The sequence below is a fragment of the Argopecten irradians genome, chromosome 3, assembly GCF_041381155.1.
Source record: "Argopecten irradians isolate NY chromosome 3, Ai_NY, whole genome shotgun sequence".
Classification (NCBI taxonomy): Eukaryota; Metazoa; Mollusca; class Bivalvia; order Pectinida; family Pectinidae; genus Argopecten; species Argopecten irradians.
In genome coordinates this window covers 26,030,017-26,055,300 of record NC_091136.1, presented here as the reverse complement: position 1 = coordinate 26,055,300, position 25,284 = coordinate 26,030,017, and the positions used below count along the sequence as shown (strand labels likewise).

Sequence of the window (25,284 nt, the reverse complement as noted above, 5' to 3'; positions counted from 1 at the left end):
AATTTTATTCCATCAGATCAGAACTTAAAATATATATTCAATTTTTCTAAAAGTTAATATATAGCGAAAGAACATAAAGAATTTGTACTCGGCCACATTTATTAACTCGGTGACCCTTTTTATGGAGCGAGGCGAAGCTGACGCACGCTTACACACTTGAGTTTGCTGAAGTTGTCAAAACACCGGTGTTACAGTAGCTCAACGTGTTTGAGATTGTCGTCTGACTTGACAATATTACATCCTTGGGAGCCATGTGATTATATAATCTACGCTTAGATCCATCGCCATCTATAGACGGAACAATTTCACTTGTGTTCGATGGGTACAATGTATTTGTGGTGACGCGTAACTGTCAACACGTGGATTACTAGAGGTGCATGTTTTATAATACAGATGATTAAATTCTCAAAGAACAAAGACAAGAGGATATGTTTATAACTGACCTATGTCAGATGGTATCACGCCCGTCCACCCCAAAGACTCGTAGGACGAACACAGACACAGAGTTAATGTTTACATTTGACAGCACTGCACGTCGCACCGGTCGGGATATTTTTCCTGTTTCTTTATACAATTGTTAATTTTAAAAATGTTGGTATCATATACAAGTATAAAACATATATGTATTGTTTAAATGTTTCCAAAATTCTATGAAAAACAACAACATACACGTAATGTTGCGTCAAAATGTAAACAAAGCCATGTTTTTCTTTTTTTAAAGTAGCCCCTTTGAGTTGCATAGAACATTTTCATACGCAAGTTCAAAGTTCAATGTTACCAAGCAGTTATGGTAAACAAAATCGGCTAGTATTTGCGTATAGTGAACAAGCCTAGCAAGTGTAAATATAAATGTATATATGTACATTACTGGAACTTTTAGACGAAAAGGACTAAGTTTACACGGACAATTCTTTAAAACAGAGTAAAAACTCAATTCCAAAAGTAGTTTTAAACATGGATACAGAGGTATTGTTTTTGCTGGTGTCCATTAATTTAATCAATAGGAGAAATACATCGTAAATGAAGTACAATAAATTAACGTTAGTGGAATGTTGACCGCATGCAAACTCAATGGGAATTGTATCTTGTTCTTAATCAGAACGCTACGAATGTTATTGCAAAGATAATTGTAAAATACCATACCTACATTATATTAAGGTTTAGTATTATTATACAAAGCCACATTGTCTTTTTCAGACCGTCCCTTTATTTATAAAGACACAAATAACACAAAACAAAACACTGATAGAGAACACATATATTAACAATATTTCTCCTGTTAACTTATGTAATTCAGATGTCATCGTTTGTTTCCAATTCAGCATTTCATTTCTATTTAGCACAACATAAGGATAATGATATCACGAACTAATTAGTAAATGCTACTTTAAGATACCTACTCAATTGTATTTCGGTGTATCAATCGGATTTAATCATTGATATCATTTTTAGTTTATTTTGTAGATTAAAAATAAAAGTACAGGAGTAAACCAGTTCGACTGTCTTTTTCCACTTTGCGAAGTTTGAGGAAGTTTTGATTAATCAGGAAATCTACCATTAATTAACGCTCTAACAGACGTGCGGTGTCTGATTATTGTCTGTATGTTTGTGACAGCTCTAGAAGGTATTTTTAACCGTCGTTTCCGTTTACGTCCATGATTCTTCGGTATCAGTACGTTACGGTCAGGTAACAGGAATATCTAAGATATTATGTCATGTCAGGTTTTCCCAGCTGAGCGATCCGGTGCTACGGTGTACCGAGCGACAACATTATCCTAATTTGTTCCGGAAGTTATGAAGAAACATGATTTGTACATTATCGATTGTTCGTCCAAAAATAGCGCCTTACATCAAAGCAGCATGTGTATGTTTTTGTCTACGTTTACCCGATGCTTGTCAATTGTTGTGATTCTATCAAACGTTTTTTTACCTTTATATTTTACTCCTCTACAGTTCTATAACAGTGGTAGTTTCTGCTCCTGCTAGCGCTAAGCATACATGGCGTAGAACGACTGATTCGCCCATTGTCAGTGTAATGTTACCGGGTGGTATGTGTTGCTTGGTATCTTCGGCAGCATGCTTCAGTGATATAGTACTATGAAAAGGGCAACAGTTCCAATATATAAGAAGACACAACACGAACATACTGCAGTTTCCCAAAACACGCACCTCTCACTACACCCACACTACACATCGCATACATGGGAGGCCGTCCTTACATGACCCTGGCTATCTTTGATTAAATAGAAGTCCTATTGAAACAAACATTCTACCATTCTATAGAGAATATGATATGTTATATTTCACTGTATAACCCTTTTCAACCCGAGACCCCTATATCACACGAAGACTGATAAAGGGTATAATATGAAAAAAGGCATATGATATTCTATTTATCATATACATATGTACTTACATTCTTACTTCTTTGTTTTTAAGTGACAAATGAAATTGAATTAACCAAAAACTCAAAACCACAAAACCATTCGAGTATTTTTTTTAAGTTTAATAACATAAAAATAACAACATATATAATTAGTTAATAGTTTGGGTGCACATATTTACTTTAAAAAATTCCTTCCGCTTTTTTTCACGTCATATACAGTTTTCCGAACTGTGTTTTGACTCTACATGTCTCGCACAAACTTGTGTGTGCCCGGTGAATCATGATCAGATATATCTCTAATTGCTTCATGGGCTGTATCAGTCTATCTTTCCCGGTTGTCGATCAATTCAGCTAACTCAACTAGTCTGTTGGGTGAGAGGTATGATAAAGGTAAGAGTGGTATAACTAGAAACGCTATTACTGTTAGTTTTGTTTGGTTATTATCAACAGTCAAGATCATATAAGGACGACCTCCTGTGATTGCAAATGTATTTCGGTGTCTGATTGTCTGTATGTTTTGGGAGGCTGCGGTATATTTGATTTTGATTGATATGGTGCTTGAATATAATCATTGATCGTTAAGGCCTTTATTCAATTTATTCAATATATGAAGCACTCTTGGCATTACTGGTTTGTACAGCACTTCAGTTCAAATGTCGTCGCGTTTTTGTTTTGTTTTTGCTTTTGATTAATTAACGTCCTATTAACAGATATGGTCATGTAAGGACGGCCTCCCATGTATGCGGTGTATTGCGTGTATGTTGTGCGAGGTGCGTGTTTTGGGAGACTGCGGTATATTGATGTTGTGTCTTCTTGTATAGTGGAACTGTTGTCCTTTTTATAGTGCTATATCACTGAAGCATGCCTCCGAAGACACCAAGCAACACACCCCACCCAGTCACATTATACTGACAACGAGCGAACCAGTCGTCCAACTCCCTGTATGCTGAGTGCTAAGCAGGAGCAGAAACTACCACTTTTATAGACTTTGGTGTGTCTCGGCCAGGGGACAGAACCCAGAGCCTTCCTCACAGGAGCGAACACTCAACTCAAGGCCAAAAGTGAGGCGGTGCCAAGAGAAGCATTAGGAAAAATAAAGTCAGTTAGGAAGAAGAGAAACGATAAGATCCTAAATTTAGTCGCCTTTTACGATCATGAAATAGGGGCAACAGGTACAATTCTAACGCCCTACCTGCAGGTCGCCTTGCAGACAAATGACATATTGAACGTTAGAGCAACATGCAATTCCACAGTAGCAAAAAGCACATTTAGAGCACTAGTCAGATAGAAACAGAAATTTCAAGGAGCTGTGTTGAACGGCTTTGGAGTTATAGCAAGGAAACAAAGGCACAACTAGGCCACATGTCCGATCCATACAGAAAGTTTCAAGGAGCTGCGGTGAACGGTTCTCGGACGGACGGAGCCTTATTTAATACCCTAGCAAAAGCGTTTCGAGGGGAATAAAAAAATTGTAATATGACGATATATGAACGTCAAGTGAATAATGCATTCATAAAGTTTGGTTGAAGATTTGCAGTTTTCTTTTGGATATATCTAAGAATAAATTATTGATCCCGATTATGGATTGGGTTAAAGAAAAGGTAACTTGTGGTATTTTTAGGTTCTGATTACGAAGTTAACATATATTTTAATTGATACGTGTAATATACAGACACACCTAAGAATTATAAAGAGGATGTAAAGTTTAGGCCTGGTGAGGAATCTTTTTTCAATGTGAACTCAAAATAGGACTACTATAAGCCGCACCTGAAAAAAAAACTTATTCAAGAAATGGTAGATGTGATAAATAAACAAGTACAGGTGTGTGAAATATGGATCGAACAAGTCAATATGAAGATATGTTTAATCAACATGCCATCCTCAGTATACGACTATAATTAGCTTATACGTGTTCACGAGGTCATTTCGGTAGATTGGTTTGATATATTATAACGTCCTATTAACAGACATTGTGATTCAATGTGTAGGGTATACGGACATGTGGATAATTGGCAAGCTGTTCTGTATTCTTGTGTCTCCTTGTAATACTGCAAATTTTGCCTTTTTGTGGTGCTATATCGACGAAGACACCGAATGACACACCCCACCAGGTTGCATTACACTGGCAACGGCCAACTAGTCCGATACTTATCAAAGATGAAGAAACATGCGAGTCCTTACAAATGTAAAACAGATTCTGATATTTATACACAATGAACCTTTACCTTATGCGGCAATATGTTGGTGATAGTATGACATAATTACACATGTTTTAGCAAAAGAAAACAACAACAAAATCATTCATCAAAAGTTTTGCATTTTATACGTCCTTCCACCCACGTCTTGATTTGTTCTTTTCTCCGGAATGAATCCGGTTCGAAATATATTGTTATCCTTAAGCTTCCGATGCGACTCTTTATCCAATCTGATGTCCTGATTCATTAAGTCTTATTGTCAATATAGATTAGTAATATCATTGGCACCTCCTCAGCTGATTCAGCCTTCCTACTGCTCGACTGTGTGGTAATCAACTCTACTTCACCATCCCCTCGTCGGCAATGATAGTAAACAAATGGCAATTATGTATTACCTCAATACACACCATTGTCTTGCTGCTTGTCAACTGCAATTAACCCATTTGTTTTATTTATCTAGCATGTAGGTATGAGGTTTGAGAAATCATTTAGACATCAGTACCTTTAGATAGCATGTCAGTCAGTATAACTATAGTTTTACAACTTTTCAAATAGACATAACATTTGTTAGAGGTGTGTTTGCCGTCTAAAAAATTAAAACAAATTAAAGGAGACTTATTGTGATTGAAACAAGCAAATAGATTTCAAAAGATATCACACAGCAAATTTTCCTGATTAACAAAATACCTGAAATACCATATATACATAGTGGTGATCAATACCGGAATGAAATTAAATACCGCAACGACAACGAACAGAAGCTGCGATGCTTTCTGTTTTGAATAAATATGAAGTTTTGAACAGATTTTTTTAAAAAGACAATACAATGTTATTATGTGTGTTAACATGATCAGGTATCCATATATTTGACATTTTGTCAGAAACGGCGTATATAAAACAATTTATGTTTCAAGATGTTGTACAGCATTTTCATTATAAAGTCACGTGTGTATTATATGAACTGCTTGCATGAGTCTCGTGAAAAAGCAGACCGGCAGAAATCTGTTATTCTATGGAAGATATATTGAAATACATATATTGTCTATCAAATTTTAAATTCTAAAAGCGTGCATCAATTTAATATGAAATAAATAACAAATGTTTAAAAGATTCGAGTCTCAGTACTATCTGAATTTATTTGCAGATTTCTTTCATCCATCTTCACCTTTGGTTTTCAAAGAGACGTAAGACAAAAACACACTCAAAACTGTTATTAGTAGGGTGCGTTTCCGCTATCACAATTAAGAATTAACTTGAATAGATTTTTTTATGTTATGGAGATATAACACAAAAATCTGAGTTCACTCTAAATAAACCGCGAAGCGGTTTTTGATGAGAGTATCCTCAGATTTTTGTGTTATATCTCCATAACATTAAAAATCTATTCAAATTAATCCTTATAATTCAATTTACTAAAGATAATCTCTTCAATACTTAAAATTCATTTTGGGACTCTTTTGTCTTTGAAAACATTACGCTGTCATCTCAGCCAATCAGAAGCAACGTCACAAATGTCAACGCCATTTTTCCCTTTATGGGCTGATAAAGTAGATTTTTAAGCCAATGAAAATGCTCGTAACAAGCAAAATTGAATTATATGACCATAAGGCAAAAACACAGTCACACTTACACTGTATACACAATGTGCAGCGAATACAAGGCTATCCTCAAATAACCCTATATCTAGGTCGGGCGTTGGTGTATTTAATCTAACAAATCCCACACAATCCCTTTGATTTTGTCAGTAGTTCATTCACTTTAATCAGATATAATAGTGTTATAGTTCAATTTATAATATTTTCGCACTTCACACCGATGACGTCAGCGCAGGGTATATATATAACAGTTATACACCTAAAACTGATCCCCTAGACAGTTATTTTTATTAACTAAATATGTCCGAGATAACCTCGTTTATAAGGTTTACACATGGGATTTTTGTTTTGCGGTCTTAATTATGTAATTATTGATGTATCTAGTCTAGCATGTTTCTGTTCACGTAGCATTGCTTATGGATGTATTCAATATAATTACACTTCGGTGCCCTGTAATATTGAACATGATAAATTGATATTCAGAATTATTGACAAAATTTTATTTCGGACTCTTTTAATCAAATTCAAGTTTAATTTACTTTGAGTCTACTGACTCATCAGTTGGATACATAAAGACATTAATACACGACATTCAAATGGTTTACCATACAATGCATACCTAAAGGTAGAGAGTACTGTATTCGGAAGAGTATAACTGAATAATTGATAAAGATCTTTTTGCGTTAGAAACTTTGAAGCATTTAGCTAATTACTCTATCTTTTACATTTGTTAAATTAAAAAGTTGTATTAAATATAGTTTACACAAATTTGTTTTTCTGAAGTAATAGTTTTTCATGATATTTTTACGGATATCATGTTATATTCTGTTTTTAACGAAATCTGTTTTTAACGAAATCCGGGTGGGGTGTATTGCTAAGTGTCTTTGGAAACATGCTTAAGTGATAAAGCACTATAAAAAGACACAACACGAATATATACCGCCCAAACATCACATTTCACATACCTAAGATACCACATACTCGAGTGGCCGTCCTTAAATCACATGAATGTTATTACGACGTAAATGTATTTAGCTAATTTTGTTATTTGATAAGCTCTAATTCTAAGTATAAGTCAACTCCTTATCGGCATTAGCTTTATCAATTTTCTTTCTTACTTTTTAACCGAGGAATATGTTTTACCACTCAAAAATATCCATATTGAAAATATGCTTTTTATTGCAATAAATATTTTGTGCCGATATTACACTGAAAAATGCAAGAATTCCAGTTTTACAAGGAGAGACAAGACTATAACACAGCTTCCCGAAGTATACACATGTTCGTTTACGCTACACATTAAATCACCAAAACCGTTAATAGGACGTTAATCATACTAAACTAAAGCAATCGAACGAAATGACCACGTGACTACGTATAAGCTAATTATAGTCGTGTACTGATTGAGGATGGCACATTGATTAAAATATCTTTATATTGACTTGTTCGAAATACTGTAAACCTAAGTGCCCTGAACTTGTTTGTTTATCACATTCTGGAATAAGGTTAACCTTTTTATCCTTAGAATGAGATAAAAATGATATAAAGCTACTATATTAATAATCCGAAATAAAAGTTCAAAAGAAATTCAAAGTAAAATTAAAAAAATAATAAAAATCTATGGAATATATTTTCAGCCACTAAAAGGCCTTCGTCAGTCCAAAATAACACTAACACAACGTGTTCGTCTACATGTTTGTTTACATCTATTGTGTGCACGTATATCCTCTACATGATCCTTAGGGTTGTCGGTATATTACGCATATTAAATACAAAGCATGTTTGCTTTATAATCAGAATCTTAGTTACTCTTCCATTAACCCAACACATAATCGGGGTCAATAGTGTATTATTAGATGTGTCTAAAGAAAAACTACTCATTTTAAATCAAACATTATAATAGCGGTCATCATTCACTCTATGCCCCTTCGTGCTTCGCCATTTAACCCTTTTTTCCTCTTCGTCAATACGCTTTAATTTCCATTATCAGTGGGAGGTATAAATAGTACATCAGAATCACGTAATCATAAAGTAGTATGTAAATATTTTCTGTCAACGGTATCTTTCTATACAATTAACGTTATGTTTCATTTCTTTGTTAGATATAGTAACTCTGGTATGTTGTGCAATTACCTGTTGCTCCAGCGCGCAATATGTTATTTGTCTGCAAAGCCGTGACATTTGAACTGTATTGCTGTATTTGTTCAAGACTAATCAATTATGCCAAAAAGACATCATACTGAATAAAATGAATAAAACCTTAACAATCAATTATTTTATTAAAGTACCATAACAATCAAAATTAAAGGAATAATTACGTTATGAGTATGTTTTAAAGACACAGCACTAATATACATCAGCCTCCAAAAACATACAGTCAGACATCGCAACACATTAATCATATGGGAGGCCGTCCTCAAATGGCCTTTGCGGATAATCAATGTTTAATGTAGAGGAGTAGAAATACAATGAGAATAAGATAAAACATGCTGGTAGAGAGTGATACTTGTACCTACTACCCCTGTTGCATGATAGCATCGTAAAAGACAAATAAAATAATTCATTACCTAGAAGGTGTGCCAACAAAATCACAACCCGAGAGGTAATTTATGAACAACCCGAGGCTTGCCGAGGATCGGACATTCATGAATTACCCGGAAGTTGTGATTTCGTTGCCGCACCCTCATAGGTAGGGAAGTATTTTTTTCTTCCATGCATTTTCACCACGAAATGAACATGTTCAGTGTATCGCACGTCAATACTGATGACTTCATCGGCAATGCACACCGCGGTTACACCGGAGAACGTGACGACGTCACGTAATTGTTTTACCGGAATTGTCATACCCTAAGGGTTGACAGAGAAGCGCACTGCTTAAACCGGTGACAGAGCAGTAATTGGTGGGAGTAGACTAAACCTATGATCTGATATGTTCTCTTCTTTCTATCGTTCGGGCATTAATATAATAAACCAAATCAAACTAGCATTTACTTCATACATATGCAACTGTTTATATAACATGAACGATTAACTATCCTTCACAATAATCGTGACATCCTGCTAAACCAAGTGCCCTGAATTCGTTCGTTACCACACCGTTACCCTACAAGTAGGGCATTAGAATTGTGCCTGCTGCCCCATTGCACGATCGTAAAAGGGGCTCAAGTAAGGATATTATCTTTTCTTTTCTTCCTTACTACCTTTATTCTTCCTAATTTTTGGCCTTCATTTGGGTGCTCGCTCCTGTGAGGAAGTCTATGGGTTCTGTCCCCTGGCCGAGACACGCTATAAAAGTAGTAGTGTCTGCTCCTGCTAAGCGCTCAGCATGAAGGGAGTAGGGGGACTGGTTCGTCCGTTGTCAGTATAATTGGGGTATGTTGGTTGGTGTCTTTGGCGGCATGCTTCAGTGGTATAGTACTATAAAACGGGCAAGCTAGAGTTCCACTATAAAGGAAGACACAACAAGAATATACTATAGTCTCCTAAGAGACGCATCTCGCACTTCATATACACAAGACACCACCTACACGGGAGGCCGTCCTAAAATGCCCCTGGCTGTATATATAGGATGTAAATGTAATAAACCAAATCGAACACACCCACACCGAATATCTAATCTGTGGTACACGGCTTGATCATTGAGTCTTCCTGCATTCCCAGCTGTTAATATTTGATATGGATATGATGTCATAGCAACCATAAACCAGTTTTAATGTTAATGACCTTTAAAATGTGGATGCATTGCATTGCCTCAACACAAAACAGAGTTTTGTCCATTTGCATGCTCATGTACATATTTTATATTATATATTGCAGAGATGTTTATATGGCCTTTTCCTTGCTTCGTATAAAACGATTTGCTTCAAGTATTTCATGCAGATTTTAATATTTACCATTTTGATCTAAGTATAAGATGCATTGAGTGAAGAGTTTAAAACGTCCAAGTATCAATTGGGTAGTTTATGCCGCTAGCAATGGCAATTTTTGTCTATATTACTTTTAAAAGGAATACTGTTGACCATTCTAATTGATCGTAGATAGAAAATCTTCTATCTTTTATACAACGTGTGAAGGGAACATTCCCATTGGCACGATACATATACATCTTCACCTGCCAAGTCAGTATCCTAGGATGCAAACTTCATCCTTCGAATATCACAAACATAACACAATAGCTTTTTCCTCAGTGTGCGGACTGGTCAGTGAATCCGGATACATGACCCGTACGTAAACGCTGCTGTTAGCAAGAAGACGATACGGTGGTATCAGTCCTCTGCACCTGCTGAACTTCAAACCTAACAGAACGAGTCTGTCTTTCTTTGCAGTAGGTCCAGATCCTTGCGTAAATCATGATAGGGGGAGACTTCCACGTCAGCAACATGAAAAAAGCATTCTGTCAACTTTCATTAGAACAGGTTAATTTTCTATGTAATCTAGGATTTCAATGTGACCTAAATTGTCTCTTAAAGAAATGCATAGTACTGTGTTATTTTGTTCTGGCATATGTTTTAGGAAGTCTATCCATCGATCAGACGTCTGCAGAGAATAACAGATGGTGGTAAACAAAACATATTTCAACTTACAAATGTGCGAGTTTTGGCAGCCTATTTTAAAGTAAGATAATAGGAAGATGTGAAACGAAGACACTGGCAAGAGAATAGCATATACAATTTCTGATAATTTAGTTTAGAGAAGACAAATATAAGAACAAAAGCACAGCACCATTTTGTAGAAAATGATTTTTCGCTGTAAGCAAGCAGTATTTGTTATGCGTGACAATCGAAAGACGTGTGATGTCAAACAGCGAACCTGGACTGTGAAACCTGTATATTCAAAGTGGCGTAATATCTTATCTCATTTAAGGCATATAACGTCAAAGCAAATATGGGGCATATTCATGGACAGTATCTTTAGGGTTGTATCTAAATTTGTTCATACGAAAGATTAGTGACTGTTCACTGTGGCGTGACTCGGTGCTCGGTATTACTTAATAGTTACTTTAAATGTTATAAATTGTAAATGAAAAAAGAAAAACTAAATATACATTTAAACTGTCATTAAAAGTGATTCGCTCAGCTAAATATAAGTATAAAATGTAAGCTGTTTCACTGATATTTGACATCAAAAATACACGCAGAGAGACAGAAGCGGAATATCTATCCAAATTGTAAACAAGTTAAGTTTGTTATGCATGTGACAAACGAACAAACATCAAGTTGCCAGAATTGGTTTGTTTGAAAACAAACAAAACTTACCCACGCTTAGTTATCAGTTCACTTAGAGCCGATAACAAAACTGACCGAATCGTATATTTCGAGAAAAGTTTTTTTAATAGATATCAACGGGATATGTAAATGAATAGAAACAAGATAGTGCTATATCATTGACGTTTTAATACATGTCATGTAAATAATCCTGACTACAAGAAATCGATGTATGGATGTACTTCTCTTTGTGTTTTGTTGTGACGTACTCATAACGGAGTATGGCTATTTTGCATTATAATTCTTGGAATCAAGGATCGTCCCTCGATATAAGATACCCGAGAATGTTTATAATTTCTAGATGTCATCGACTGAACGCGATGTCTGTAGCTAGACTGTTAATAAGACATTAATTTAATCAAATAAACAAACAAGGAAACATATATGAAAAACACTTGTTTACAAAAGAGACAATTAGCAACTCACAGGTAGCTATTCGTTGCATTTGGGAACCTTATGGAAGCCCTGCTCGGTTAGCGTACACATCCGACTTACTAAATCGTAGAGCAATTCGAACAGGATTGTCAGTGGTATCAGTTAAGACTGTCAGCAAACAGCGTGGAATTCGCCAATATTTTTTGTTTTATCATTTCATAAGGAATATAGAACAAAAGTTTTATGTAATATTTTGCTTCTTGATAATGTATAAAACAATGTTTCATCAAATTTCTTCATATCGAATAAATTCTGTCCATTTCTTGTATTGATTCCTTGAAAGTTATGCAAATCCTACATGTTGTACCAATATTTGTCATACGACGGTCATAATCAATTGTAAATATCAGTTATATTTTTGTGTTAAAAGAAGTATAAGTCGAAAGTTCGTGAGTACATGAGGTATCCATCAGAGGATATTATGAAGCCGTACCCAGTTATTCGATACACCGAAGCATGCACATTCGGTTATATACATGTTTCAACTGTGTTAAATAAATCATTTGTCCGTAATCGTTTCCAGATTCTGGAACTACCATCGAAGTCTATCAGTAGAAATAATCGGATATCATTACGCGAGCGGTATTGCTTTATTATGTAGCCGAAAGTAAGCAAGGCCGACAGAGAGGTCGGATAATTCATCAGCAAGCGGAAGGTCGTCCTAGAAAATTAGCTAACGATGATAGTGTTTGTTTCATTCCGAGGGCTTCCCGGAAAGTCCTTTGCCTAGCACAGCTATGAAGAGAAAATTCTATCTTTTGATCTTTATTCCTTCAGTTTAAAGTGATGAATGACATTCACATCGGGGATAAATCTGTTAAAGGACAAAAATATTGAATTACTAGATAACGAACAAAATAAAAGTGAATCGACGGGCAATTTGCTGCTGCAAAGAAATATAGAAATGTCTGCAATAGTTCCCCGAGAAATTGTCGGTAAAGCAGTTGACGGACGAGCCAAGCTGGTAAATACTATATCTGACTGTTACCGTGATAAGTCAATCATAAGACAGTAACGCGACCCATTATATCCTTAAGATAGTTGTCCCGCCTATTTAGGCGGTATTGAATCCTATTTATTACGTGAAGAGGATAGGCAAATGATTGGTTATACTAAAATATCTTATTAGCATTACGACTGAACGCGGGTATTTGTTGAGCATTTCCCTTTAAAAGATATTGAATATCTCTTTGTATAAGGTCAAACCGTCCTAGCGAAGGTAAAATATTCGAAAAGTTCTTTGTCTTAAAGTTCCATGATTATCAAATTAAGTGAACGATCGAAATACCGTTCAGCGGGCCAATATTTTCATGAAATATTTGACGTATTTGTTCCTTTATTGTTGGCTCCATGAAACAAAATTGACTACAATGTTTTAAGATGTCCAACTGATGGGAGACTGTTTTATATTCGTGTTGTGTCTTAGTGTAGTAGTGGAACTCTTGCTTTTTCATTGTACTATTACACTGAAGCCGACCACACCGAATAAGTACACACCGCCCGATCACATTATACTGAAAACGGCCGAACCAATCGTCCCACACCCTTCACACTGAACGCCATACAGGAACGTAAACTACTGTATAAGCAATAAAGAATGTTTTTGGTATTACCTTTATAAATACGTGACATTCATTAGAAGGACAGAGTGTGAATGACGTGCAGGGGACACGGATCTGGACTTGTGTAGGGACCTGGCCTTGTGTTCGAAGAGTAATGAAAAAATTGGATCAACAGATGCGGTGCAGCTTATTAATACGAAAGGTTGAGTTGGGTTTAAAGGGTCCTCGTAAGCTTCTAATTGAATGTTCTCTCCACGAACAGTAGGCACTGTGCTGGCGGGCTCTCACTATCTGAAGCCCTCTGACGTCAGCCACGTTAATGATGCAAAACGATCCTACAATATTATGTTATTGCCTTCGTCTACGAGTAATTACCCTGGATAGCCACATAGAGATTATTTTGTATCAGGGCTGCTGTAGACCAAACCGAGTGTTGTACAAATATAAATGAATCAGTTTAAATGTAATTTCAACAACTTTTTAAAAATTACGAATAAATGGATGTATTTAAAAATTGATCGTTTCAAGAATCATTCTGTTGGGGGATATATGAACGCACAAATATTTATACTTAAAATGAATAAATGTCAGTTGCATTCTGCTTTACATTAACCGTTCGTGTTCCTCAACCTATATTGTGGCGAACTAGGGTTTAATCTATTACAGAAATAATCAAATTGGTATTAGTCACATAAATCCCCAAAGTTTGTTTGATTAATTAACGTCCTTTTAACAGCTATGGTCATGTAAGGACGGCCTCCCATACATGCAGTGTGTTGCGTGTATGTTGTGCGAGGTGTGTGTTTTGGGAGACTGCGGTATATTCATGTTGTGTCTTCTTGTATAGTGGAACTGTTGCCCTTTTTATAGTGCTATATCACCGAAGCATGCCGCCGAAGACACCAAACAAAATATCCCACCCGGTCACATTATACTGACAACGGGCGAACCTGTCGTCCCACTCCCTGTATGCTGAGCGCTAAGCAGGAGCAGAAACTACCACTTTATCCCTAAAGTACAACCCTTTTTGAGAAATAGTTGTTTATCAAATTTCTTAGCTTTGCCGCGTTGATTTATCCTTCCCAGTTATCATCAATCTTCTGATTGCGTGCTTATTATTAACGATTCGATATAAACATAGCAACGTAGCTCAGTATTGTATAAAACGATGATTGTTTGTTATCAGTATAATATGACATGGTTGAGCGTATAAGCCCTGTAGGGAGGGTGATCGTATAAATCGTTAAAGGCGACTAAATTTAGGATCTTATAGTATATGTCCTTCCTAAATAATTTTGTTCTTCCTAACGTCTGTATTGACACCGCCTCACTTCTTGCATTCTGATGAGCGCTCGCCCATGTGAAGTAACCTTTAAGTCATGTCCTGTGGCTGAGATACACAGTTAATCTTGATTATTTAATGAACTGACAACGGGCAAAGTGTCGTCCCCTCTCCTTTTATGCTGAGCGCCAAACAGTGGCAGAAACTACCAATATAGTGTGTCTCGGCCAGGGGACAGTGCCTTCGCCTTCCACACAGGAGCAGACTTTATCTTTTGTCCCCATACTGAGACACGTATCAATATATTTGTGGTATTAATTATAAAATGACCTCAAACATGACAGCAATCCGTCTGCTTCTGTGATTGTCTCATTAACTCAGTTTCACCCTTAAAACAACATTCCTTTATTTCCATGAATCAATGTTCTACGCAAGCAAATTCTGTGGTCTTGAAATTATTTATGTTGTGAAAAGGAATTATACGGTCTTGAAGCGTATAGCCTAAGCATTATTGCGTCATTACTGACAGCTATAGCGTCACTCGTGAACTTATTGTGATGGGATTGTGACGATAATACTGAATTAATGAATAGAGGGATACAACAGGTAATAATTCACTCTTCGACTGAAAAAAGCTGGCTGAGAGAGATCTACAATCCAGCGTCACTTGTCTCATTTAACCTTTTATTTAAATCCTGCTATTATCGTGTCTTGTGTTATCATAGGCTTATTAGAGTGTATATATTCTCCGAGGCAAAACAACATTTATACCCATTGACATGATTTAATTGTACAAAAGTTTCGCGCCTGTGCTTCTTCAGGCAGACAGTCTTCAGAATATATTATATTGCAATCTTATACCAGGGATAGCAACTTTTAAACGCAATCTTGCTAAACACAAGTGGATTGCTGGATTTATTATCTTCAATTTAAACTTTTTTTTTTCAAGTATAACAATTACTTATCTATTAATTGTATTTTAAGTTTTGCACATTGTCTGTTTGTTCAATATATTATAGAATTGGTTTTTTTTAAACACTTTTGGATATGATTTGTAGAAATGTAGTGAATGAGTGGAAGGTTGTGTGGTTGTGAGGTTAAATGAGTGAGCTTATGTCTGAGTGTCTGAGTGAGTGAGTGAATACTGGCTCACACAGTGGGTGATTGAGTAGCTTACTAAGTGTCAGATTCATCAAATCAGTGCCAAGAAATGAAGTCTTCTTGCTCAGGCGAAATTCTTATACAATACGAAACAGAGCATCGTATAACAGCTGAATCTGTCCGTGCTATTTTAAACAACAATCGGCCATTGACAATTGTGTTTCCCAGGGGTATCGAAAAAAGATATGTCTCATTTAAATACCAAATTGTAAATTCAATTTTAAATTGACTGCATATATTCTGTCTGGCGTTTTAGGATTCAACTGCTGCGTGGGGAGTTAGTGGTGTGTTTTAGAAACACTGCCAATATCGGCAAATGTACAAACCACAGGAAGGATTGAAGGACAAAACCGCAAACAATTTATAATTTATTAGTGTAGTTTGAAGCGAGTTTGTCTATGCATGTACAATAGTACTATGTATTTAGGCCAGACCAGAAATAGTTGTTTATATCACCAAGATTTCCACCTTTCATTAGAAGTGATAAAAGGACTAGAGGAGTGCCCTTTCTTTTTAGGTACACTATATGTCAATGTTCTTCTTATGGCTGCAAAAAATTTCCAAACGACAGTTTTACCGCCCTCGCAATATTCGCCACAATTCCGATAAATATAATCTTTTATTGCTACAACGTCATCGGTAATCTTTATTTTCAAATTCAAGCTGTAAGGAAAATAAAGAAATGACGTTGCTTGAGTACAGTTTATGACTTGAAAATGCGTCAATGTTGAGCTGGATATTTATTAAACTCGCATCCAATCTAGATTTCTTTAGAATGTTTCAAAATATATGCAATTTTGTAAAAATCAAGAATAACCTTATCCTTACAACTTTGATACACTTATTAAATATCTATATATTTATTATATGTAAGATATTTTATTAAAATCAATCAATCGAGACCCTTGTAGTTGACCTTCTGCCGCCAAAAGCCATCCTAGACCTTGTTGTCTTTTAAGTTACAATATTGTATTAAACTTCAACAAAATCCATTTATATTTTGCAAGTTTTTACGAGGACACCAAAATTTTGACAAAAATCTGATTTTAGTAACAGTCATTTCTGTAGTTGACCTTTAGACCCAGAACTTAATCCCACGCTCATAATCTACCTCCGTATCAGTAAACTCTAACAATTCATTCTCAAGTAAACGCCTGGAAACCAACATCCGAACACACAGACAAACAGACGAAGACAAACGCTGTAGTTTACCTCCGGTTAATCGGCAAGAGACTTATTACCTTACATCCTCTATATTCACCTGCCTCCTGCGCAAACTGCTCACGGTTGATAACGGGTCTAAGGTTACTGCAGCGCATCCGAACTGGTTCCATAATTCGTACTATAGGCGATCAATTAGTTGGTTGGATGATTCTTCTTGTTCTGAGATCGTAATGCATAATTATTACGTATGCATAATTAACGGCTATAAACAGCTTAGGCAATATAAAATTTTATTTTTTTAAATAGGACTAGATGTATCGTTTTTTTATAGACTGATTTGGAAAAGGGCTACACACAGGGTCTTCCTTTGTAGAGGCTAAAACTCGCAACTTAACGGCTAAAAGTTATTGTTAGAAAGAGGGAAAATATTCCGAATTTAGTCGCCTATAAACAGTCGGAGCTGCAATCAGAGTTACTGTATACCTACAATGTTTGTATACTCTTTTGTATACTCTTTGGTGTGTGTTTAATGGTATGTGTTATGTTTAAAGGATCACTACCTTTCTGAAACAAACATCTAAGTTTCTTAAAAATAACAATAACATAAGAAAATGTCTATGATTGCCTAAGATGGGGTTACCACACCAAATATATGCAAGATCCCCTACATAAACTATGTTAATAGTGAAGATGCAGTGATAGCCAACTTACGCACGGTAATTAGGACGACGGCGGGAAACATAAGACGACCCGCGTTTTGAAAATTAATATATAATTCATTTTAATAAAATTGTTTAAGATGTGATGATTAGTGTGGTAATAAGGGTAAGTTATTAATTTTTGCGACTCTACAAAACTATCAATGTCGTTTTACATGCCCATTTTAAAAAATTAAAATCCGTTTCGGAAAGGTAGCGGGGCCTTTAAAGTTCACGGATAAAAGTGAAAACGCGAATATAGCGAACATATAAACCACATAACCGAGTACATTGAAGGCTGTCCTAGCATGACCATTGCTTTGGAAAGGACGTTCGCAAAATGTAAAGCAATCAAATTTGTTCTCTTAAGTGACACTTAAATGTACTTCAGGGATGAATGGCAGTATTGATATTATGTAAGAGACTGTCTACAGAGTCATTCGTAGTTACTCAGGTTACGTTGTAAGTGCGTTTTCAACGTTTTGAACGTGTTCAAGGATGGCCTTTAAGAGTCTGTTTTCTGTGTCTATAAATAATGTTTGGAGTTTGCGAGGAACCTTTTTGTATTCATGAGAGGTTTTCTATTCGCTTGCTGTAGCTATAAATACTTCCTGAAATTAAGGCTAAGGCATGTTAATTATGCTTTTTAATCTCAATGTAGCCGTGCTTACTCACTTGTAAGCAAGGTATTACAACAATTAATCGATATTTCCTCTAGAAAAAATAGCTTTATACTTTTACTGGACGCAAATACTTAAACACCCACGGTATCGTATCTCGTGACATTATAGAAAGTATTGGAAGTGATCCCTTGAATATGGAGTCGCTCACATTACATAATTTGATACCCAATTAGTGAGGTTTGATTATTAATAGGTTTACCGTCCTATTAACAGCCATGATCATTTAAAAACAGCCTTCCATGTGTGCAATATGTTGCGGTATGTGATCATGAGTGTCTATGTTTTGAGAGGCTGTGGTATTCTCGTGTTGTGTCTTCTTAGTGGATCTCTTATTCCAATTATAGTTCTTTCTTACGGAAGCATGATCCAGAAGAGTCACCGAATAAATAATCTGTTAAGGTTCTTCCACCATTGGTTTGCTGTCAGTGTAATGCAAACACGAGTATATTTTGTTTATGTAATAAATTATTGTTTTTTGTTTAATTGTTATCATGAAAATAAAATTCACGGGATTAATGACTTAATTAGATTTGGCGAAGATCTACAAAGTTTTGTTAAAAACATCCCCATCGTCGAAATCATATTGAATGAACTATTTATTCGAGATTGATAAGTCAATAAGTTCAGTTGACATTTACTTCCATTAACATTGTAAAGTGCTTTCATTATATTTACGTCTATATATAGTGCAATGCAATTAGTTCATACGGTCAAACTAAGAAACCAGGTTGTGGTCTGCAATTTCGTTTCATTTTTAGCACCGTTATTTGTAATTGTAAAGTGATTTCTGCAAGTATGTTTCCATCTAAACATACATAAGGTATAATACATCTTTTTTGTCTATTTGAATGATTTTCACAGTTTAATATCAAATCTGATTGTTTTTAATAGTCTATTGATGAAAAAGTTACATGTCAAAAGTTTTGCCAGTTATAGCACATATAACTTTAGGGCCCTGAAATGTGGTGTTCTTATTACAGTATTTACATTTCACGGTAATTGTTAATTCGATTGCTGTAGATCAGCAATTTACACTATATATATTTGAACCCATAGCCATGTGCCCAAAATTCATTTTCGTTCACTTTACTTTATGATAAGAAAGAAACTACATTTGTATCTATTTATCTTATTTGCTGTATGTTCCACCGAAAACCTGAGTGACATGCCAAAAATAAAACTAACCAAGCCGAAGTGAAGTTTAAAGTGCAATAATTTACACCCAGAACGTAACAATTATGACATCACTTATGTTGACAAAGAAACGTCAACTGATCCCGTGAAAATGTTTGTTCCCTCCTATGGATTAGCTTATCGTTATTAAATGGGCATTCTTTTTCTGCCCTCAACAACTTTGAAATCGAATCCGCAAATGATTAAATACTGTAAATATCGGCACAAACTTGGTTTATTCAAAAGCTACCCCTTAATACAATATTTTGAGTCGCATGCTTTCCCTTACCTTTATCACTCTGACACTGTATTTATATTTAATATGTTGCGCGAGGCAATGCATGAAACAGCAAATCGAAGCAATTACACGAGAGCACACTGACCAAAGGGACATGACTCTCACACATTGACTCAAGTCTCCGATCGATTTTCTGTGGAATCAGATAACCAGGACATTGTGACGTGAAATGGTCCACATGGAAACGGGGACAAATTATTATCGCAGTTTAGACAGAAATGTACCCTACCTATCTGTAGATCGAGGATGGGTACACAAATATCATCACAAATATAAAACACAATGAAAGATAAATAAAAAGATCAAACTGTAGCTGCTTTTGTAATTAATCAATAGAATGAGATACTTAATGGGATAATGCATTTTCAGTAGACTCTACCATTTAAAACCTGTTCATCTGCAGGCTTGTTATAACGTGCGTTTATAGTTGTTTCTTTACAGAATCTGAATAATCAAATATGTTTCGTTACTGTTAGACCAATATATGGTTATTGGAGACGTAGAATATATGCAGATCTAAAAGAAGGTAACACTAAAACTAACCGAAAATACCTCTCAGCTAGTGAAACTAGAGACAAATGTTGATAGGATGAACGTAGTTATGTAGAGATCACAGGGGAGAACTCCAAATTCGAAGCCACAATCCACAGGGGAGAACTCTAAACTCGAATCCACAATCCAAAGGGGAGAACGCTAAACTCGAATCCACAATTCACTCAGGAGAACGCTTAACTCGAATCCACAATTCACAGGGGAGAACGCTTAACTCAAATCCACAATTCACAGAGGAGAACGCTTAACTCGAAGCCACGATTCACAGGGGGAGAATGCTAAACTCGAATCAACAATTCACAGTGGAGAACTCTAAGCTCGAAGCCACAATTTGCAGGCGAAGGCACAAGTTAAGAGGTGTCAAAGGAGACGTTAGAAAGCAAAAAGTCCGAACACAATTAATTACAAATAAAATCGCCTATACGATCCCATGGAAAGCAATCAAAAGTAATGAATGGTATATTGGCGTTGTGTCGTCTTGTACAGTTGAGTTCTGCCTTTTGTACAATTTGCTTGATGTTTAAATTTTCTATTATGAATAAAATTTTAGCCCTACGCGAAAGTTATAACGTTTCTTGGTTTTTGATTACAGTGCCCACATATGAGGTAGCGGCCATAATTACAGCACTAGTTAGCACTGCCCTGGTACTATTTGTTGGGCTGTTCGTCTGCTGGAAATACCCCTTCTGTCGATCAAGGACCTTCTGGGATAAACACACAAAGAAACTTGTGAGAAAGCTATACAGTAAGTATATATGGAGAATTTATTAATTTCCATTATCGCTTATGCTTCTAATGCCATAAATTTATATAAAATTATATTTTTGGAGTTAAGTATGTGAAGAACATGTTCACATCCGTCAGAAAGTTTCTTTATAGAGCATTTTGGGAACGTTAATTCCAAGAAGGTAGGTTAAGTATGTGAAAAACATATTCACATCCGTCAGAAAGTTTCTCTACAGGGCATTTCGGAAACGCTAATTACAAAAAAAATTTTATGTATCACGGGTTCAGACGACTGAGTCGACCGCCATTCTGAATTTTAATGTAAAACAAACTTGAAAAATCTAGAATAAGTCTATACCTCCTGCATTCATCAAACACCCGCTCAACACAATACCATTAACTGACCACACGTCACAAATGTACGATGCCGGATGCTATAAACACTTTCACATAGATCTGTTTTTTCAATTCAACTCAATAGGGGTGCAACGTTGAGAAAACGTGACGGTAACGCGTATTTGTATATCTGACCTGTATACATTAAATATGTATGTATGGGATAATGCATTGCACTTTAAAAGGATAGCGTTTAGGTAATACCCGTCAACTTTACCAATAATTACTTTGTATCCCCAGAAATATAAGTCATTTAGTGCATTTTTCTATCCTTAGTTCATTTTATATTGTCAATGTGGCAACGGTTTTGAGAATGAGTAATCTTTTAAAACAAAGAATTTCTTGGTATCATTGTATGTTTCCATATTAAAATGTATTGTCTTTAATGAACCTTGATAATCATAGCATAATAGATTATCTATGACGTATATGAACATCTGTATACATCTGGGGCTCTTTGATAGCGCATTGATAGCGCATATGTAACATGCATATGTAATGCCAACTAAACGTCATTTTGTTAGACTAGTTGACATCATACTGTCCCCTTTAACAAATTGATAGTGTATGTTTCAAAATTTTGTTCAAAGGAAGTCAAAAATAGGTTGATGTAGCTATTAGAAGGTATGTTACGAAATATTTACCATTGGGCTATTGTAAGCTATCTACTCTGGCATTGTTTACCTAACCAGAGATTTTTTTTTAATTTATTAGTTGCAAACACTGATTGGTTTTAAAGGTATAGAGAACTATATACTTAGTTTGTGTGTGTTGTAAAAGATATATAGGTGAATGTGAATCAAACTACAATTATATTTGATCTCATTCAATTTATGGACATAGTTGCCTACAAATAAGTGTTTGATAATATTTTCTTTCACGTGTTTTTATTACATTAGACATTATATGTTGTTTGGTTAATTTATAAACATCCTTTGTTCATTTTCATTTATCATTTATATCATTTTGGGATCAAATTTTTATGAATAACAAAATCGTATTAAAAAGTCTATGCAACATTAAAAGTAGTCCAATACTATTTATATTTAGCTATAGTTAACCATTGATATCTCAACATACTTACCACTACTTTTCTATCCAACCAATCGTGTTGTTTCATTCAGCGATAAGGAGAACAACAACATCCTTATAACCTTCCATCAATAGAAACATGTTCTCTTGACTTTGCTTATCAAATCAGGGGCGTGCTTAAAATTATAGTGTCTTCGACAGTTTGATTGGCGATTTTCTTGTAAGATCGAATTGGTTGGCGTACTACATGATAAAATGTGTGAAAAACAGCTTAATGTATATAAGTCAAGCTCTATAGTTCGTCTTCGCAATTCTCGCCATGAAATTGATGGAGTCTATTACCATGTTTGATACGGCAAAGATTGTTGATTGCTTCGATAGCTTTGCTATGAAAACTAAAAGTCTGTATGATACTCACGTTGGTAAGTACAGTGTCTTAGTTACGTCAAAATATATTTTGGCTAGAGTTTAATTTAATGAATGGTTTATTAAATTTGAATTTAATGGAATATAATCGATATGGTTTCTTGTTGAAATGTGATGCTGTTATTGAATATTTTACACCATTTAAAATATATTTTCAACAATATTATAATTAGTGGGCAAAGTTTTAAATTCAATAATGTTTTAAATAATTGTGTCCAACATATTTCCTAGTCTACCATTCTGTTTCAGTTGAATATATCTACTTTTTCTCTATATATTTGCCATACGCATCATAAGCATTGTTTTCCAGAGTTATAAAAAACATTTTCTTAACATCCTAATCATAGTCAATTAAACATTGTGTATGGTTGAGAAGTGTTATGAATAAATGGCAATAAGGATCATCTGATATCGTCACTATGGGTGGAAAACAATGGCATTAGTGTGTAATAAGGCGTTGCTACATATATTGATTTCTCAGGGGAACCAGAGGGCAATAGAGTTCAGTATAAGCTCATCAAGTGGAAAATCTACTCATTATCATATTGAGCTTGGTCTGTCCACGAGGTGCAAATATCTTTCAAATTTGTTAAAATTTTATTCCAATTTATCAGGTAATAAGAGTTTCATATTTTCCACCATGCTTGTTAAAAAAGTCCCCTAATTAAATTGTATCTATAAAAGTGTGTGCATGCTTTTAACTTTAGTTGAGTCGACTCTTTTAGAATCAATTTTCTGACGGAAACATTTTTCTCATTGCAAAAAACTATTTTCTAAAAACCTTGTCAACGGCAGAATAAAGGGGCAGTGCCTGTTGTAAAACGTCCTGATTTGCTGCCTTGGTATTAGGCTGTCATGCGAGATTGACTGCCGCAGTCGTTGGTAATCATTCCATGTTTATAACAAGCTTATTGTTCTGTATGCTGTCAATGGTAGGGATACAAATATGTGGAAACGGATTCGTAAAGACATTTTTGTAATGGCTTGGCGATAGTTCACCTGAGGCTTGTGTGGTAACTCCCGCCAATGCGTGGATGTCTATGTAATTGGTTGATAATAGTATATAGTTTAGGTTTAATGAGTTTACGTGTCATCATGGTAATACCTGTCGTCGGTAGGGGAGTGACTATAGGATAAGCGAGGACAAGGCCTGATGTGACCTGATGATGCGAGGGCACGATTGTGTGTGTGTCGTGTGTCCCTCTGCCTGCGATATGTCCATATACAAGTGATGAGATCGATCTGTGGTATACGCCACGACGCACACCTCTCTCTCTCCTCTCAGTATTAAGCGAATTAGACGCGCGGTGTTATAATGGCCTCATGCCGTAGGTAAATTACACGTAAATGCACACCCTGTCGTACAGCCGGGTCTTTTACACACTTATATCAACAGTACTGGCGGTCGGCCGGGCGACATCACTCAGAATTATCTTTACAAACATAACAATTTGACACTAATAACAGGAATTAGTTATATTTCTTCGAGTGACATGATTTGGTTTTGAGAGATGACAATATTTGCAATAGATTATTTTGATCCGACAGCAAGGATGGGGTTGCTCTTTACAAAGTTTATCAACCAGCTTAATATATCTGACACTATACGTCTGCCTACAGGTAGATTCCATCGGGAGAGAGAAAAGCCTGATGATACCCGTAGTCTGGTGATGGGTCCACTACTCCGGAGGAGACAGTCGGAACAGACAAAGTTTGTAGTACCACAAATTTTCGTCGACTATGGCAGTAGGCGGACCTCCTATGCGTCCGATTATGTGCGCAGATGCTCTGCAGAAAGCGGAAGTAGTCGAAGGACATCTTTAGCGTCTGTTGACACAGACAGACGCGGTTCCGGAAGTAGTATAAGCAGCAGGCGGACGTCGCTGGCGTCGGACGCCGATCGCCGCGGGTCGGCGTCCAGTGTCTGTTCCAGACGAACATCATTATTATCCTCAGAATGTCCATCTCGTCGAGGATCCGGAAGTAGTAAAAGCGGTATTAGCAGTCGTAAAAGCTCGGACGCCAGCAGGTTTGGCGATACAGATGAACTTCTAGCTGGTAAGTTTTTTTCACTCCCTGATTATTTTGATCACTTGAAATTTATGTTTACGATCAGTTTAACTTTATTGTTTTCGCACATTATTTATCAAAATTGTTTCACGCCATCAATATTTGTCACTTTGAAAACACCTTAATGAGAAACATTACATCAGCACTTGTACCGATATAACCCTAATTCTGTTTGTCCTCGCTATT

At 35.8% G+C, this 25,284-nt stretch overlaps 1 protein-coding gene across 3 annotated transcripts in view; it reads left to right on the top strand.

Moving 5' to 3' along the window:
- LOC138318002 (synaptotagmin-11-like) overlaps positions 1-25,284 on the top strand; it is a 74,669-nt gene that overhangs the window by 37,990 nt on the left and 11,395 nt on the right. Inside the window, exons 2-3 of one of the 3 annotated variants that reach the window (XM_069260014.1) lie at positions 21,041-21,193; positions 24,649-25,086. In XM_069260014.1, coding sequence (XP_069116115.1) covers positions 21,041-21,193; positions 24,649-25,086 — 591 coding nt within the window. Of the gene's footprint in view, positions 1-20,926; positions 21,194-22,927; positions 23,025-24,648; positions 25,087-25,284 lie in introns of those variants that run through there. The other 2 variants (XM_069260013.1, XM_069260015.1) reach the window with 2 other exon arrangements.